Source organism: Haliotis rufescens, unplaced genomic scaffold (genome assembly GCF_023055435.1).
Source record: "Haliotis rufescens isolate VD_foot unplaced genomic scaffold, xgHalRufe1.0.p SCAF_3, whole genome shotgun sequence".
Taxonomy (NCBI): domain Eukaryota; kingdom Metazoa; phylum Mollusca; class Gastropoda; order Lepetellida; family Haliotidae; genus Haliotis; species Haliotis rufescens.
In genome coordinates this window covers 46,854,170-46,872,274 of record NW_025964001.1, presented here as the reverse complement: position 1 = coordinate 46,872,274, position 18,105 = coordinate 46,854,170, and the positions used below count along the sequence as shown (strand labels likewise).

Below are 18,105 nucleotides of genomic sequence, written 5' to 3'. Positions count from 1 at the left end.
AGCTCCCAGGGGTAGGTGTGGAATGACAACAGTAGAGTGTGGGTGTAGCTCCCAGGGGTAGGTGTGGAATGACAACAGTAGAGTGTGGGTGTAGCTCCCAGGGGTAGGTGGGGAATGACAACAGTAGAGTGTGGGTGTAGCTCCCAGGGGTAGGTGGGGAATGACAACAGTAGAGTGTGGGTGTAGCTCCCAGGGGTAGGTGGAGAATGACAACAGTAGAGTGTGGTTGTAGCTCCCAGGGGTAGGTGGGGAATGACAACAGTAGAGTGTGGGTGTAGCTCCCAGGGGTAGGTGTAGAGCTACATCAGTAGAGTGTAAAAGATCCCACGGGTATATATGGAATGACGACAGTAGAGTGTGGATGTAGCCCTCAGTGATAGGTGCGAAATGACAACAGTACAGCCAGGATGGATGTAGCACCCAGGGGTAGGTGTAGAGCTACATCAGTAGAGTGTAAAAGATCACACGGGTATATATGGAATGACGATAGTAGAGTGTAGTAGATCCCTTGACAAGACCGAGAGAAATATGAATTGAAAGTATTTGAGGTATTTGAGGAAGACAGTGTGTGCCAGGTAGAAACTGTCGATACAACATGTATATGTTTTAAGGATATTTATATCACGAAATGTGTGAATCTGGATCGGTACACAAGTAAAGACTTATATTAATACCATTCCAGATGTCATACAATGTCATCAATTATAATGTACAGTCAAGGGTAAGTTATAAGGTAATATGTTTGTATAAAAACACATTTATCATCCCTGAGGTAAACAGTCGATCAAATGAAAGGCTGCACTTACGGATAGAATATGGAAATCTACCAGAGGCTGATATATATTCATGAACACATTTTTATATTTCTAAATTAATCTTGACTGTAACATTTCCATTCCAATAAGAATAGAGTTTAGATCATAACCTTTGGTGTTAAAATAGAACAGTTTGGATTACCTGATATTAACATTTTAATCCTGTCAGCATTGAGGTAACTTCAGCCAAGTCTCAGGAAATGGTGCACAATTTGGTTAAATCCACACCCACATTTTAAATAAAATGTGTTGCAATGCATGTCATCACCTTTCATCATTGTATATTTAGGGGGAAGGAGGGAAAGTTGTTGATAGCCTGAATGTTTGTTATAGGTTTACAACCAGAGCCAGTACTCTAAGCGTAGTATTCACAAAGGCATCCTTAATGGAGCACGATCTTTGCATCTGTACCCAAATAATCCCCGAATGCTGCCTGATGGCCTTGCTCCAGCATGTCACAAGATGTTCATCACTGTCAAGGATGTTGCCCGCTTGAATCCAGTCCCCAAGGACCCAGGAGAAACCCAGCAGCGGAAGCTCCTGACAGGCAAGACTGGAACACGTACAGGTAGGGGGTCAGTTGATTCTGCTGAACCTTTGTACAGTGCTCCCGACCACAGCCATAGGCCACAAGCTTTCCTTTACTATTGAAGGCAACAATAGAAACTAACAGTTTTGGTCCACTAGTCCTTATAATGGTAACAAATAGCAAAACCCTTATAAGTGGCAAATTTCTACTAGTTCTTATTATATCACTACTGTTGGGCAGCTTGGCAAGGACTACAGGACTAGTGCCAATTTCCATTGCCAGAAGGGGCTGTTGGTTCTGTTATCTTTCTCAGCTGTAAACTGTGTCAGTTATGGAATTCAGTTGATCAACGGCAGCTTTCAGATGATCATGTTTGCCGTTTAAGTAATTGTCCTTTGCCATTTACACCACTTGTACATCGACAATGACTGTTGTGTACCTAATTACATAAATTATCAAAATACTTGTGTTTTTATCATCAGTTTCTGGCGTATTAACTGATGCCAGTTCACACTGATATGTTGTTATGTTATTGCAATGTATAGATTGGTTTAGCCCAGTGGTTGTGATGATTTATATCTCACACTGTTTCTTTGTTGTAACTCAGCAGAATGGCCAATAATCATCACTGTTCTCATGGCTTGCTTCTATGTCCATGATTTCTGTTAACAGATTATGTCAAATGTTGTTTGCGTGGATTTTGGAAACAATTAACCTTATGAATTAGTATCAGCAGTGTGGTCTGTGTTGTGAGTGTGGCTTGTCTCACCTGTGTGGTTTGTGTAGTAAGTGTGGCTGTCTCAGCAGTGTGGTGTGTGTAGTGAGTGTGGCGGTCTCAGCAGTGTGGTTTGTGTAGTAAGTGTGGCTGTCTCAGCAGTGTGGTTTGTGTAGTGTTTGTGGCTGTCTCAGCGGTGTGGTTTGTGTAGTGTGTGTGGCTGTCTCAGCGGTGTGGTTTGTGTAGTGAGTGTGGCTGTCTCAGCAGTGTGGTGTGTGTAGTGTGTGTGGCTGTCTCAGCGGTGTGGTGTGTGTAGTAAGTGTGGCTGTCTCAGCGGTGTGGTGTGTGTAGTGTGTGTGGCTGTCTCAGCGGTGTGGTTTGTGTAGTAAGTGTGGCTGTCTCAGCAGTGTGGTGTGTGTAGTGTGTGTGGCTGTCTAGGCGGTGTGGTGTGTGTAGTGTGTGTGTCTGTCTCAGCAGTGTGGTTTGTGTAGTAAGTGTGGCTGTCTCAGCTGTGTGGTTTGTGTAGTGAGTGTGGCTGTCTCAGCAGTGTGGTTTGTGTAGTGAGTGTGGCTGTCTCAGCTGTGTGGTTTGTGTAATGTGTGTGGCTGTCTCAGCTGTGTGGTTTGTGTAGTAAGTGTGGCTGTCTCAGCTGTGTGGTCTGTGTAGTGAGTGGGGCTGTCTCAGCTATGTGGTTTGTGTAGTGTATGTGGCTGTCTCAGCTGTGTGGTTTGTGTAGTATGTGTGGCTGTCTCAGCTGTGTTGTTTGTGTAGTGTGTGGGGCTGTCTCAGCTATGTGGTTTGTGTAGTGTATGTGGCTGTCTCAGCTGTGTGGTTTGTGTAGTATGTGTGGCTGTCTCAGCTGTGTGGTTTGTGTAGTGAGTGTGGCTGTCTCAGCAGTGTGGTTTGTGTAGTGTGTGTGGCTGTCTCAGCTGTGTGGTTTGTGTAGTATGTGTGGCTGTCTCAGCAGTGTGGTTTGTGTAGTGAGTGTGGCTGCCTCAGCTGTGTGGTTTGTGTAGTAAGTGTGGCTGTCTCAGCAATGTGGTTTGTGTAGTGTGTGTGGCTGTCTCAGCAGTGTGGTTTATGTAGTGTGTGGCTGTCTCAGCAGTGTGGTTTGTGTAGTAAGTGTGGCTGTCTCAGCAGTGTGGTGTGTGTAGTGAGTGTGGCTGTCTCAGCTGTGTACTTTGTGTAGTGAGTGTGGCTGTCTCAGCTGTGTGGTTTGTGTAGTGTGTGGGGCTGTCTCAGCTGTGTGGTCTGTGTAGTAAGTGTGGCTGTCTCAGCTGTGTGGTTTGTGTAGTGTGTGGGGCTGTCTCAGCTGTGTGGTCTGTGTAGTGTGTGTGGCTGTGTCAGCTGTGTGGTTTGTGTAGTGAGTGTGGCTGTCTCAGCTGTGTAGTTTGTGTAGTGTGTGGGGCTGTCTCAGCTATGTGGTTTGTGTAGTGTATGTGGCTGTCTCAGCTGTGTGGTTTGTGTAGTATGTGTGGCTGTCTCAGCTGTGTGGTTTGTGTAGTGAGTGTGGCTGTCTCAGCAGTGTGGTTTGTATAGTATGTGTGGCTGTCTCAGCTGTGTGGTCTGTGTAGTAAGTGTGGCTGTCTCAGCTGTGTGGTCTGTGTAGTGTGTGTGGCTGTCTCAGCTGTGTGGTCTGTGTAGTGTGTGTGGCTGTCTCAGCTGTGTGGTTTGTGTAATGTGTGTGACTGTCTCAGCTGTGTGGTTTGTGTAGTGTGTGTGGCTGTCTCAGCAGTGTGGTTTGTGTAGTGAGTGTGGCTGTCTCAGCGGTGTGGTTTGTGTAGTAAGTGTGGCTGTCTCAGCAGTGTGGTGTGTGTAGTGAGTGTGGCTGTCTCAGCTGCGTGGTTTGTGTAGTGAGTGTGGCTTGTCTCAGCAGTGTGGTTTGTGTAGTGAGTGTGGCTGTCTCAGCTGTCTGGTGTGTGTAGTAAGTGTGGCTGTCTCAGCAGTGTGGTGTGTGTAGTGTGTGTGGCTGTCTCAGCTGTGTGGTTTATGTAGTGAGTGTGGCTGTCTCAGCTGTGTGGTTTGTGTAGTGAGTGTGGCTGTCTCAGCAGTGTGGTTTGTGTAGTGTGTGTGGCTGTCTCAGCTGTGTGGTTTGTGTAGTGTGTGTGGCTGTCTCAGCTGTGTGGTTTGTGTAGTGAGTGTGGCTGTCTCAGCAGTGTGGTTTGTGTAGTGTGTGTGGCTGTCTCAGCTGTGTGGTTTGTGTAGTGTGTGTGGCTGTCTCAGCTGTGTGGTTTGTGTAGTGAGTGTGGCTGTCTCAGCTGTGTGGTTTGTGTAGTGTTTGTGGCTGTCTCAGCTGTGTGGTTTGTGTAGTGAGTGTGGCTGTCTCAGCTGTGTGGTTTGTGTAGTGAGTGTGGCTTGTCTCAGCAGTGTGGTGTGTGTAGTGAGTGTGGCTGTCTCAGCTGTGTGGTTTGTGTAGTGTTTGTGGCTGTCTCAGCTGTGTGGTTTGTGTAGTGAGTGTGGCTGTCTCAGCGGTGTGGTTTGTGTAGTGAGTGTGGCTTGTCTCAGCAGTGTGGTGTGTGTAGTGAGTGTGGCTGTCTCAGCTGTGTGGTTTGTGTAGTGTTTGTGGCTGTCTCAGCTGTGTGGTTTGTGTAGTGAGTGTGGCTGTCTCAGCTGTGTGGTTTGTGTAGTGAGTGTGGCTGCCTCAGCTGTGTGGTTTGTGTAGTAAGTGTGGCTGTCTCAGCAGTGTGGTTTGTGTAGTGTGTGTGGCTGTCTCAGCAGTGTGGTTTATGTAGTGTGTGGCTGTCTCAGCAGTGTGGTTTGTGTAGTAAGTGTGGCTGTCTCAGCAGTGTGGTGTGTGTAGTGAGTGTGGCTGTCTCAGCTGTGTACTTTGTGTAGTGAGTGTGGCTGTCTCAGCTGTGTGGTTTGTGTAGTGTGTGGGGCTGTCTCAGCTGTGTGGTCTGTGTAGTGTGTGTGGCTGTCTCAGCTGTGTACTTTGTGTAGTGAGTGTGGCTGTCTCAGCTGTGTGGTTTGTGTAGTGTGTGGGGCTGTCTCAGCTATGTGGTTTGTGTAGTGTATGTGGCTGTCTCAGCTGTGTGGTGTGTGTAGTAAGTGTGGCTGTCTCAGCAGTGTGGTTTGTGTAGTGAGTGTGGTTTGTGTAGTATGTGTGGCTGTCTCAGCAGTGTGGTTTGTGTAGTGAGTGTGGCTGCCTCAGCTGTGTGGTTTGTGTAGTAAGTGTGGCTGTCTCAGCAATGTGGTTTGTGTAGTGTGTGTGGCTGTCTCAGCAGTGTGGTTTATGTAGTGTGTGGCTGTCTCAGCAGTGTGGTTTGTGTAGTGTGTGTGGCTGTGTCAGCTGTGTGGTTTGTGTAGTGAGTGTGGCTGTCTCAGCTGTGGGGTTTGTGTAGTGTGTGGGGCTGTCTCAGCTATGTGGTTTGTGTAGTGTATGTGGCTGTCTCAGCTGTGTGGTTTGTGTAGTATGTGTGGCTGTCTCAGCTGTGTGGTTTGTGTAGTGAGTGTGGCTGTCTCAGCAGTGTGGTTTGTGTAGTGTGTGTGGCTGTCTCAGCTGTGTGGTTTGTGTAGTAAGTGTGGCTGTCTCAGCAGTGTGGTTTATGTAGTGTGTGGCTGTCTCAGCTGTGTGGTTTGTGTAGTGAGTGTGGCTATCTCAGCGGTGTGGTTTGTGTAGTGTGTGTGGCTGTCTCAGCTGTGTGGTTTGTGTAGTGAGTGGGGCTGTCTCAGCTGTGTGGTTTGTGTAGTGTGTGTGGCTGTCTTAGCTGTGTGGTTTGTGTAGTGTATGTGGCTGTCTCAGCAGTGTGGTTTGTATAGTGAGTGTTCTTGTTTTCTGGTTACAGGGCGGAAGTTGCTTCCCAAGAGCGAGGAAGCCACAATAACAGAAGAGGAGTACAGTGAACTGAAGGCGTTTCTGGTGTCCCATTTCAAGTGTCCACCGCCACGTCCCACACTCCTCTATCTGGGCAGCCAGGTCTCTCACTGTAGTCTAGTAGCATCCAACTTTTATGATGTCATTAGTTTCTTCTTAATATATTCTAAGCAATCACAGACACTTCGCAGAATGAGAATATATATGTGTATGTCATTGAAATCAAAACTTCAGTTTCATCGTATTAAAAGTTTGATTGAAATATATATGATGAGTCCATTAAGTTATAATTTTCGGATTTGTGTATGTTTTTGCTCAATATACTCAGTTAGAACAAAAATGAGAGAGTGACAAGTTACCGGTGTGCATGCGCGGCTCAAGGAGAAAAAGAGAGAGATAAGCAATTAGTATGAGTCAGGATAAGTATAAATGATATTTTTACTCTTAAAAATACATTTTTGATCAAAATCTGACATTGTGACATGTTTCAGTTGCAAAAGGAAACTGAAGGAGAGAATACATTATCTCTGACTGAGTGGACGTTATGGCAAAACCGTCTGCAGGACACACAATTTGTTGATCACTCGAGGCGCAGTGAGCACCTAGTGGAACTAATCGAGTTCCTCCAACTACAGGGTGAGTTCAAGTGTACAAACATGTTATAGTTACTTCTGCGAATGAAGTTGAGGTATTAACAAACATTGAACTCCAATACAGTAACCTGTAATACCAGATTAACCTTTCATAAAATAACCTGAACACCACATGGCATTTCGTTATGAATTCTGAGCTTGCTACCAATTCATCCACTGAGGCCTCATACATAGAAGGAATTGTAAGCCCCTGAGAAGAGTGCCTCTGGAGCAAGACCTCAAGCTTTGCCCTCAATCTCACAGTCCCATGCCTTTCTTCCCTCGAGTTTTGCAATCCCAATGATAAACTTGCATTCATGTTTTATCCAACTCATAGTTACTTCAGTAAATGAGGCTGATGCAGGTTATGGTAACTTCAGTGGATGAGGCTGATGCAGGTTATAGTAACTTCAGTAAATGAGGCTGATGCAGGTTATAGTTACTTCAGTAAATGAGGCTGATGCAGGTTATAGTAACTTCAGTGGATGAGGCTGATGCAGGTTATAGTAACTTAGTGGATGAGGCTGATGCAGGTTATAGTAACTTCAGTGGATGAGGCTGATACAGGTTATGGTAACTTCAGTAAATGAGGCTGATGCAGGTTATAGTAACTTCAGTGGATGAGGCTGATACAGGTTATAGTAACTTCAGTAAATGAGGCTGATACAGGTTATAGTAACTTCAGTGGATGAGGCTGATGCAGGTTATAGTAACTTCAGTAAATGAGGCTGATGCAGGTTATAGTTACTTCAGTAAATGAGGCTGATGCAGGTTATGGTAACTTCAGTGGATGAGGCTGATGCAGGTTATAGTAACTTAGTGGATGAGGCTGATACAGGTTATAGTAACTTCAGTGGATGAGGCTGATACAGGTTATAGTAACTTCAGTAAATGAGGCTGATGCAGGTTATAGTTACTTCAGTAAATGAGGCTGATGCAGGTTATAGTAACTTCAGTGGATGAGGCTGATGCAGGTTATAGTAACTTCAGTAAATGAGGCTGATGCAGGTTATAGTTACTTCAGTAAATGAGGCTGATGCAGGTTATAGTAACTTCAGTGGATGAGGCTGATGCAGGTTATAGTAACTTAGTGGATGAGGCTGATGCAGGTTATAGTAACTTCAGTGGATGAGGCTGATACAGGTTATGGTAACTTCAGTAAATGAGGCTGATGCAGGTTATAGTAACTTCAGTGGATGAGGCTGATACAGGTTATAGTAACTTCAGTAAATGAGGCTGATACAGGTTATAGTAACTTCAGTGGATGAGGCTGATGCAGGTTATAGTAACTTCAGTAAATGAGGCTGATGCAGGTTATAGTTACTTCAGTAAATGAGGCTGATGCAGGTTATAGTAACTTCAGTGGATGAGGCTGATACAGGTTATAGTAACTTCAGTGGATGAGGCTGATGCAGGTTATAGTAACTTCAGTGGATGAGGCTGATGCAGGTTATAGTAACTTCAGTGGATGAGGCTGAAGCAGGTTATAGTAACTTCAGTGGATGAGGCTGATGCAGGTTATAGTAACTTCAGTGGATGAGGCTGATACAGGTTATAGTAACTTCAGTGGACGAGGCTGATGCAGGTTATAGTAACTTCAGTGGATTAGGCTGATGCAGGTTATAGTAACTTCAGTGGACGAGGCTGATGCAGGTTATAGTAACTTCAGTGGATGAGGCTGATACAGGTTATAGTAACTTCAGTGGACGAGGCTGATGCAGGTTATAGTAGCTTCATTGGATGAGGCTGATGCAGGTTATAGTAACTTCAGTGGATGAGGCTGATGCAGGTTATAGTAACTTCAGTAAATGAGGCTGATGCAGGTTATGGTAACTTCAGTAAATGAGGCTGATGCAGGTTATGGTAACTTCAGTAAAAGAGGCTGATACAGGTTATAGTAACTTCAGTGGATGAGGCTGATGCAGGTTATAGTAACTTCAGTGGATAAGGCTGATGCAGGTTATAGTAACTTCAGTAAATGAGGCTGATGCAGGTTATAGTAACTTCAGTGGATGAGGCTGATACAGGTTATAGTAACTTCAGTGAATGAGGCTGATGCAGGTTATGGTAACTTCAGTAAATGAGGTTGATGCAGGTTATAGTAACTTCAGTGGATGAGGCTGATGCAGGTTATAGTAACTTCAGTGGATGAGGCTGATGCAGGTTATAGTAAATTTTGTGGATGAGGCTGATACAGGTTATAGTAACTTCAGTGGATGAGGCTGATGCAGGTTATAGTAACTTCAGTGGATGAGGCTGATGCAGGTTATAGTAAATTTTGTGGATGAGGCTGATACAGGTTATAGTAACTTCAGTGGATGAGGCTGATGCAGGTTATAGTAACTTCAGTGGATGAGGCTGATGCAGGTTATAGTAACTTCAGTGGATGAGGCTGATGCAGGTTATAGTAAATTTTGTGGATGAGGCTGATACAGGTTATAGTAACTTCAGTGGATGAGGCTGATGCAGGTTATAGTAACTTCAGTGGATGAGGCTGATGCAGGTTATAGTAACTTCAGTGGATGAGGCTGATGCAGGTTATAGTAACTTTTGTGGATGAGGCTGATACAGGTAATAGTAACGTCAGTAAATGAGGCTGATGCAGGTAATAGTAACTTCAGTGGATGAGGCTGATGCAGGTTATGGTAACTTCAGTGGATGAGGCTGATGCAGGTTGTAAGTAACTTCAGTTGATGAGGCTGATGCAGGTTATGGTAACTTCATTGGATGAGGCTGATGCAGGTTATAGTAACTTCAGTGGATGAGGCTGAAGCAGGTTTTGGTAACTTTTGTGGATGAGGCTGATGCAGGTTATAGTAACTTCAGTGGATGAGGCTGATACAGGTTATAGTAACTTCAGTGGATGAGGCTGATGCAGGTTATAGTAACTTCAGTGGATGAGGCTGATGCAGGTTATAGTAACTTCAGTAAAAGAGGCTGATACAGGTTATAGTAACTTCAGTGGATGAGGCTGATGCAGGTTATGGTAACTTCAGTAAATGAGGCTGATACAGGTTATAGTAACTTTTGTGGATGAGGCTGATGCAGGTTAAAGTATTTTTTGTGGATGAGGCTGATACAGGTTATAGTAACCTTTGTGTTTGAGGCTGATACAGCACATGGCATTTGGCACATGGCATTTCGTTATGAATTCTGAGCTTGTTACCAATTCATCCACTGAGGCCTCATACATAGAAGGAATTGTAAGCCCCTGAGAAGAGTGCCTCTGGAGCAAGACCTCAAGCTTTGCCCTCAATCTCACAGTCCCATGCCTTTCTTCCCTCGAGTTTTGCAATCCCAATGATAAACTTGCATTCATGTTTTATCCAACTCATAGTTACTTCAGTAAATGAGGCTGATGCAGGTTATGGTAACTTCAGTGGATGAGGCTGATGCAGGTTATAGCAGTGGATGAGGCTGATGCAGGTTATAGTAACTTAGTGGATGAGGCTGATGCAGGTTATAGTAACTTCAGTGGATGAGGCTGATACAGGTTATGGTAACTTCAGTAAATGAGGCTGATGCAGGTTATAGTAACTTCAGGAGATGAGGTTGATACAGGTCATGGTAACTTCAGTGGATGAGGCTGATGCAGGTTATAGTAACTTCAGTGGATGAGGCTAATGCAGGTTATAGTAACTTCAGTGGATGAGGCTTATGCAGGTCATGGTAACTTAAGTGCCTGAGGCTGATACAGGTTATAGTAAATTCAGGAGATGAGGTTGATACAGGTTATAGTAACTTCAGGAGATGAGGTTGATACAGGTTAGTATATTTCAGTTGCAGGCTCAGCAATTAGTTTGAAATTTCCTTAAACCTTTGGTTATTTTGAATTAGATGTAGCAACATGAAACATATTAAGATTTATATTATAAAAACGATGCTATCTAGTGTTCACTTTTCTTGTTCCCCCTTTACAGAAACATTGCCTGGAAATGAGGACCATTATGGTGTTGAGATGGAGATGTATCTGAAGCGTGAGGATGTGCTGCAGCCAGGGGAGAAAGATGACTCGGAACAGGGAGGGGGCATCCTCAGGTTCTGTACCACAAGTGGGCATCAGAAGCACCCAACAAGAGGGAAGCCGGCTGGGTTGACTGCCAGGAGGACAGTCGGGGGGACTGAGATACTACCAGTCATTGAGGACTGGGAAGGGGAGAGGGAGGATAGTGAGGGGGAGCTGCCAGAGTGTCATACCACTGGCATGGTTGTACAGGGAGCAGACAAGCAAGAACAGTATGTAATCAAAAGTATTTCTCCACAACATGCTAAAGCAAAGAACAATAACAAAATTGAATTCCATAAAGATAAAATGAAGCAGGATCTAAACATTAAAAGAACAAAAAGCAAGAAATTTGTGAGGGAAGGAAGCTTAATCAAGCCTATCATGCTTGATGAGGGTGACTTTGAAGAAGACGCTCCAGTTGCAGTGATAGATATGAAACAAGACGAAGATTCCTTACATTGTGATGAGTGGAGTATGGATTTAAATCTTGGTCTAGAGAGGGAAAACTTACATGTAACTCATACAGAATCTTTAGATGTGAACATCTCTGGAGATCAACAAGTCAATTCCTTTATATTACAGCAACCTACTGATGTGGTTTCTCAGGGTAGTGTGTCCAATTGCCCATTAAAGCTAGGAACATTCATGATTAGAACAGCCCCACCCTTGCAGGTGGTTGACATGGTATTCAGTGATCTGAGAAATGAGGCTGTGTTACCTACGTTAGATCTTAAACAGCTTGTTTGCGAGTGGTATGAGGAAAGTTATGGACCAGCTGGGCTGGTGTATGTGACTTCCCGGGAGAAGCAACATGAAATTACTTTTGGCACAAATCAAGAAAAGGCCAGACTTTGTGAAGGTAGTGCACTGTGCAGTAGTTTGAGTGCTACCACGGGTGACAGGGCAAATGTGTTGCAGTCTGCTAATCAGGGCATTGCAGGTATCAGTGACCAATCCGGTCCAGACTCAGATATACATACATTCACTTGGATGAAACCAGCACCATCAGTGCCTGAAAGCGACACAGCAAAGAAAAATCTGTCAGTGTTAAATCTAAATATTATGAAAAACATACCCTCTGGTACTGAAACCTTTCCTTCACAAGGACCAGAAAAAACAATTCTTGCAACATGTGATAAAGCTTGTGGTGACATCATAGACCTTGGTGTAAGTATGAACAGAAGTGTACATTTCAGGGAGAGTATTATGGAAATTGATGACCATAGGATTATCAGAAGTGATAAGCCTAACAAACAGGAGCAAGACATGAACAGTTTACATAATATGTACACTGATTGTACATCAAAAGAAACTGGGTCACAACATTCATATTTTGAAGATGACATAATGAACAACAAGTACCCAGATGTTTCCACACCCCAAATATTACATATAGCCAGATCCCCTCACCCAGAGGTTCTCACTTTCACCCAGGCCCTGCTGTGTGTGCAGAGTAGTGAGGAACACCCACAGGACCAAGGGCAGCTTGTGGTGGAAGACTTCGAACAGGAAGAACACCCACAGGACCAAGGGCAGCTTGTGGTGGAAGACTTCGAACAGGAAGAACACCCACAGGACCAAGGGCAGCTTGTGGTGGAAGACTTCGAACAGGAAGAACACCCACAGGACCAAGGGCAGCTTGTGGTGGAAGACTTCGAACAGGAAGAACACCCACAGGACCAAGGGCAGCTTGTGGTGGAAGACTTCGAACAGGAAGAACACCCACAGGACCAAGGGCAGCTTGTGGTGGAAGACTTCGAACAGGAAGAACACCCACAGGACCAAGGGCAGCTTGTGGTGGAAGACTTCGAACAGGAAGAACACCCACAGGACCAAGGGCAGCTTGTGGTGGAAGACTTCGAACAGGAAGAACACCCACAGGACCAAGGGCAGCTTGTGGTGGAAGACTTCGAACAGGAAGAACACCCACAGGACCAAGGGCAGCTTGTGGTGGAAGACTTCGAACAGGAGGAACACCCACAGGACCAAGGGCAGCTTGTGGTGGAAGACTTCGAACAGGAAGAACACCCACAGGACCAAGGGCAGCTTGTGGTGGAAGACTTCGAACAGGAAGAACACCCACAGGACCAAGGGCAGCTTGTGGTGGAAGACTTAAAACAGGAGACAGATGATATTGATCATTTTATGCCAAGCTTTAATCTCTTTGATGATGCTACAGATCATGACGATGGGTACCAGCATGAACAGCAAACGTACCTAGGTTCTTCCTCATCTGATATTGTGAAGCATTCATTCTCTGAGATAAAGATGAACCGAGAGCCTGTGACATTTGTTGAAGGTTCACATATCGAGTCTGCTCCAGGAATGGTGTATAGTGAAAAGCAACAACATTCAAAAGTTACTTATGTGACGGCAGCTACTCAACCTCACTCAGATGACAATGGGTGCGATTTTGACTTCCCACATTTTGACCTTGAATTTGACTTTGATGATGATATCATACCGCCATCCCCTATGGCAGCTCAAACATTTTCTCAGATGTCCCTAAGTCGTTCTCAAATTAACATCACAAGTCGAAAAAAATTAAACTTCAAGGAAACTGATGATTTAGTTTCAGGGGAGAGAGATGAGGATGTGACAACCATGGTATGTGGGGTTGTTGGGAAGACATCAAATGAGCCTCAGCATATGTCCTTGGACAATCCACTGGCTGATGATCTAGGCACTGTAAACTTGACTAACAGTCCAGAAGCAGCTGCACTAACTGAGGAAAGAAATATACATCAAACCTCTGCTTCAAAAGCTGACATGATATCTTCCTCAGTTGTGTTTGTCAAGGCAGATCGAGGAGAGGATCTGACTCCCATGCCTAGAGCCCCATTCCTCTACAGTCCTTTGTCAAGCCATGCCCGAAGCAGCACTCCTAAGGCTGGCGTGTCCAAGATGTCCTCATGCATCTCATATCTGGCTAAAGTTGCTACCCCAGTAATGAACAAAGTCTCCTCCATGGTTAGGACTGCTAGTGGCGGTATGCCTGACAGTCTACATTCTACATTGGCACAAACAAACCAGTTGTCTAATAGTCCCAGCGCTTCCACACCCAGCGGTCCACAGGAAGGTATGTATTTACACAGTGAACTTGCAACATATGGAGGAATTAAAGATTATCTAACATTGGCAGGGGAATTGATTAATGTTTACAGTGTAATTATGGAAGAAATGTGGCAGAGTATGGGTAACTTAGATTCAGACTTTTTGACCCAGAAGCTTTCTTCATCAAATAAAATGCCGTCATGAACAATAATTCCTTTACAGTTTATACTACTGTCAGGGATATCATATCATGTATATCTCCTGAAAAAAAAATTGTATTCTGCCTAACTCAAGAAGGATTGCCTATGATTTCTCAGTATGTTAGACAGAGGCCATGAGCTGGCATGAGGTTGTGGTAGACATGCATTTTGCCAAACTATGGTATGACACTGGAAATGCATGGTGGTATGTAATGCTTTCTGGGGACTTCCAGAAATAGCAGTGAAGAGATTGTTTCTCTAAATACTTGCAAACACTTAATTATTAGGAATACAATACCTCTCTAACATCAGTGACAGAAATCCTGTATTTTGGCTGTCATCACACCATAAAAATCTTCGAATTGTCATCACAAATCCTTTTCACTGTCAACTCTCCATTACCAGTTGTGACATTAATTGCATCCCCTTTCCCAAAGGATCTTGCACTTGTGTGTGCTACTGTCAACAGATAGAGGCTTGGTGAAGGGATATACTATTAGTGTCACAACTGGTTATAGATAGTGAAGAGATAGTGTTGAAAATCTGAAGAATTCTAAAGTAGGATGACAGCTGAAATACAGGATTTCTGGCACTGATGTTATGGAGGTTGTATTCTTTGAATTAATAACAATGACAACTATTGTTTTACATTTCTAGTTTGGTTTGTGTTATTTCTGAAAAGAGCATTTCCAAAGATATGAGTGAGTAGACAGAAAAAACGTAACATAGTTTCCTACCGTATCTCATCTGTGGGTGTTGTAGCTTGTGGGGCTGAGCACACTGAAGTTGAGGAGGAGAGTTTCCGTTTAGTTAGGAAAAGGAAGGTGGCAGCCATTCTGGAGGATACTGGAGATTCCTTCTCTTTCCAACATGGACAGGAAAGTAGAGGTATGTGATTGTGGTTATGTCACGTTTGATCCTTAGAGGAATAACCCTCTGAATATGGTAAAATATGAAGTAAGAATGATGCCACAGGAGTATGTAAAGCCATGTGCTGACTAAACATGGTTTCAGAAGAATGTGTTTCATAATTAACATCGTAATATGCTTTGTTACAAGATGAAAGTCACTGACAGTACTTTATCCAGCAGCCACAAACATGACAAAGTTGTCCGTGGAAGGTGTTGTGCCCTATACATTGTGTCTGTCACTGGCCACAGGAATAAGAATGCTTGATACATAACATAATCCTACTTACGTGGCTCAGCATAGGGCATTTAGCAACATATTGAAGTCAAACAACACAACTGCTGTTGCTCTTTCTCCACCATTTCACGTCAAGTCACCTTGCCACATACTGTCAATTCATGTCAGTTTTACAGTATCCTATTGTGCAACCAACTCAACAAGCACAGTTAAAGCAGTCTGCTCACATGAATGGTGGAAACATAAGTTTTAACTTGTATGCAGGAAAACATCTCAAATCACAATATCCAGTGAGACAAAACTTTGGCTATGTTTACATGGGTTGCTCGTCCCAACAATTCACTTGTTGAATGTTTGGTGTCATGCACTTAAACTGAACCAAATTTATATAATAACATTAACACAATTCCTCTTTATTGCTTGTGGTTTAGATAGCCCCGTTCCAGGATTTTAATTTACCACACTGCTTATTAAAGAAAGGATTTTAGGCACATTGTTCTTTTATAGCACAAAGTTTGCTCTACCCCATGTGTAGCTTAATAAAGTATAGTTTTGGCCTGAACTATTAAAACATCAAGTCACTTGGACACAAGCGTCGTTATTCTTTAACTATGATAGTTCATGGCAAAACACTTTGTTACACTACACATGGGGTAGAGCAAACCTAAATAAAGAGGATCACAAAAACACTGTAAACCAAATAAAGAAATTTGAGTATTTGGGCACAAAACATTTAAACATTAAATTTGTCAACAGCCTCAAAATAAAAAAGGTGTATGGAATGTCATCTAGATGACCCATTTGAAATTAACATGTTACATTACTGGTATCATTGAGTGTCAAAATGTGAAATATTTGCTTATTTTCACTATTATACGAATGTTAATGGACATATTGCAGTCCATATTCCTGTCCCTGCATTTCCCTGTATACATGTTAGTGTTTTGGTTGTCAGATGTGAAGGTCCTGTCCTTCAAGACTCCATCTCGGCCTGCTGCCAGAAAGAAGCAGAAGATGAAGGTAATGCAACACACTTATGTCAGGGAGTTCAGGGCAGCACTTATATGTCTGATGTCAGGGAGTTCAGGGCAGCGCTAATATGTCTTATGTCAGGGAGTTCAGGGCAGCGCTAATATGTCTGTTGTCAGGGAGTTCAGGGCAGCGCTAATATGTCTGTTGTCGGGGAGTTAAGGGCAGCTCTAATATGTCTGATGTCAGGGTGTTCAGGGCAGTGCTCATATGTCTGATGTCAGGGAGTTCAGGGCAGCGCTAATATGTCTGATGTCAGGGAGTTCAGGGCAGCTCTAATATGTCTGATGTCAGGGAGTTCAGGGCAGCACTTATATGTCTCATGTCAGGGTGTTCAGGGCAGCGCTAGTATGTCTGATGTCAGGGTGTTCAGGACAGTGCTAATGTGTCTGATGTCAGGGAGTTCAGGGCAGCGCTAATATGTCTGATGTCAGGGAGTTCAGGGCAGCGCTAATATGTCTGATGTCAGGGAGTTCAGGGCAGCTCTGATATGTCTGTTGTCAGGGAGTTCAGGGCAGCGCTAATATGTCTTGTCAGGGAGTTCAGGGCAGCACTAATATGTCTGATGTCAGGGAGTTCAGGGCAGCGCTAATATGTCTGATGTCAGGAAGTTCAGGGCAGCACTAATATGTCTGATGTCAGGGAGTTCAGGGCAGCACTAATATGTCTGATGTCAGGGAGTTCAGGGCAGCGCTAATATGTCTGATGTCAGGGAGTTCAGGGCAGCACTAATATGTCTGATGTCAGGGTGTTCAGGGCAGCACTAATATGTCTGATGTCAGGGTGTTCAGGGCAGCGCTAATATGTCTGATGTCAGGGAGTTCAGGGCAGCGCTAATATGTCTTATGTCAGGGAGTTCAGGGCAGCGCTAATATGTCTGATGTCAGGGAGTTCAGGGCAGCGCTAATATGTCTGTTGTCAGGGAGTTCAGGGCAGCGCTAATATGTCTTATGTCAGGGAGTTCAGGGCAGCGCTAATATGTCTGATGTCAGGGAGTGCAGGGCAGCACTAATATGTCTGATGTCAGGGAGTTCAGGGCAGCGCTAATATGTCTTATGTCAGGGAGTTCAGGGCAGCGCTAATATGTCTGTTGTCAGGGAGTTCAGGGCAGCGCTAATATGTCTGTTGTCAGGGAGTTCAGGGCAGCACTAATATGTCTGTTGTCAGTTTTTCAGTTTGTTTTTCAGATATTGCAGTAAACGTTGGTAGGGCTGGGACGAGTCCAATTTTACTACCCGGGTAACCCCCCTCTATTGCCTGACCCTACCCGGGTACCCACTGTAGGTCTCAGGAGATGTCTCATAATGTCCGATTGGGAACATTTTTGGCATAGCCCTGGCAATACGTATTTAGATACAGTTATTAAACAATCTGGTTGGAGTTGAATTAAGTTATATCTTTATTCAATCATATGAAAAGTCAGAAGGAATGGGTGCGTAGTGAGAAAGAAATGCGAACATTAGTGACTTGCAGTGTTTAAGATAATTAATTGTCATTAAACTATATATCACGTGATTAACCACGGGTCCGGGTAGTCCCGTGGGTACCCGGGTCGTACTCAGTACCCACCCGAGGTACCCGAGGTACCCGAGTTACCCTTCACAGCCCTAAACGTTAGTACCTTAAATTGCCTTCCAGACTATAACTGACTATATTGGTCGACCTATGATCAAGCCCAGAATTTCCAGCCTAGTTTGGCAAGGGTAGAAACTGGGCTTATATAGTCAGTTAACTCCCTTGCCTCGGGAAGATGTTTTGAGAGTAATCTCCTTCCATACCTTTATAAAAAATTCTCTGAGTGATGGTGAGAGTTTTTCACAGTGGCATTGTTTGGAGTTATGGGTGATGGAACAATGTTAAGTCATTGACTTCTGTAGCAGTGGTTTGCCTTCTAGCCTGATCCACAGGGCCATTCATGAAAAGAAGGTTATGGAGCTTTTGCCACCTATCAGGTGAAAGTAAACATGTGATACAACCAGTTTGTACTCACAGCTGATCAGTTGCCGGGGAAATATTCAACATTACATGTAGTATGTATTAGTTATTTTGGGAAAATCATGCTAGCTTCTTTTGTTTTTATACTTTTAGCCCTATGTTTAGTACAAATAAACCTGAGTCACGCATCATTCTGTTTAGTTGCTTGTTTCCTATTTTGTAGGTATTTT

The 18,105-nt window shown here is 44.0% G+C and overlaps 1 protein-coding gene across 4 annotated transcripts in view; it reads left to right on the top strand.

Moving 5' to 3' along the window:
- LOC124118853 (Fanconi anemia group M protein-like) overlaps positions 1-18,105 on the top strand; it is a 96,936-nt gene that overhangs the window by 42,150 nt on the left and 36,681 nt on the right. For all 4 annotated transcript variants that reach the window (XR_006858541.2, XM_046481127.2, XM_046481124.2 and 1 more), the window contains 6 exons: positions 1,149-1,383; positions 5,845-5,975; positions 6,365-6,509; positions 10,426-13,590; positions 14,528-14,653; positions 15,867-15,931. Coding sequence is in view for 3 of the 4 variants with exons in the window: in XM_046481127.2 (XP_046337083.2) it covers positions 1,149-1,383; positions 5,845-5,975; positions 6,365-6,509; positions 10,426-13,590; positions 14,528-14,653; positions 15,867-15,931 (3,867 nt within the window). In the remaining variant the exon portion in view is untranslated. The remainder of the gene's footprint in view (positions 1-1,148; positions 1,384-5,844; positions 5,976-6,364; positions 6,510-10,425; positions 13,591-14,527; positions 14,654-15,866; positions 15,932-18,105) is intronic.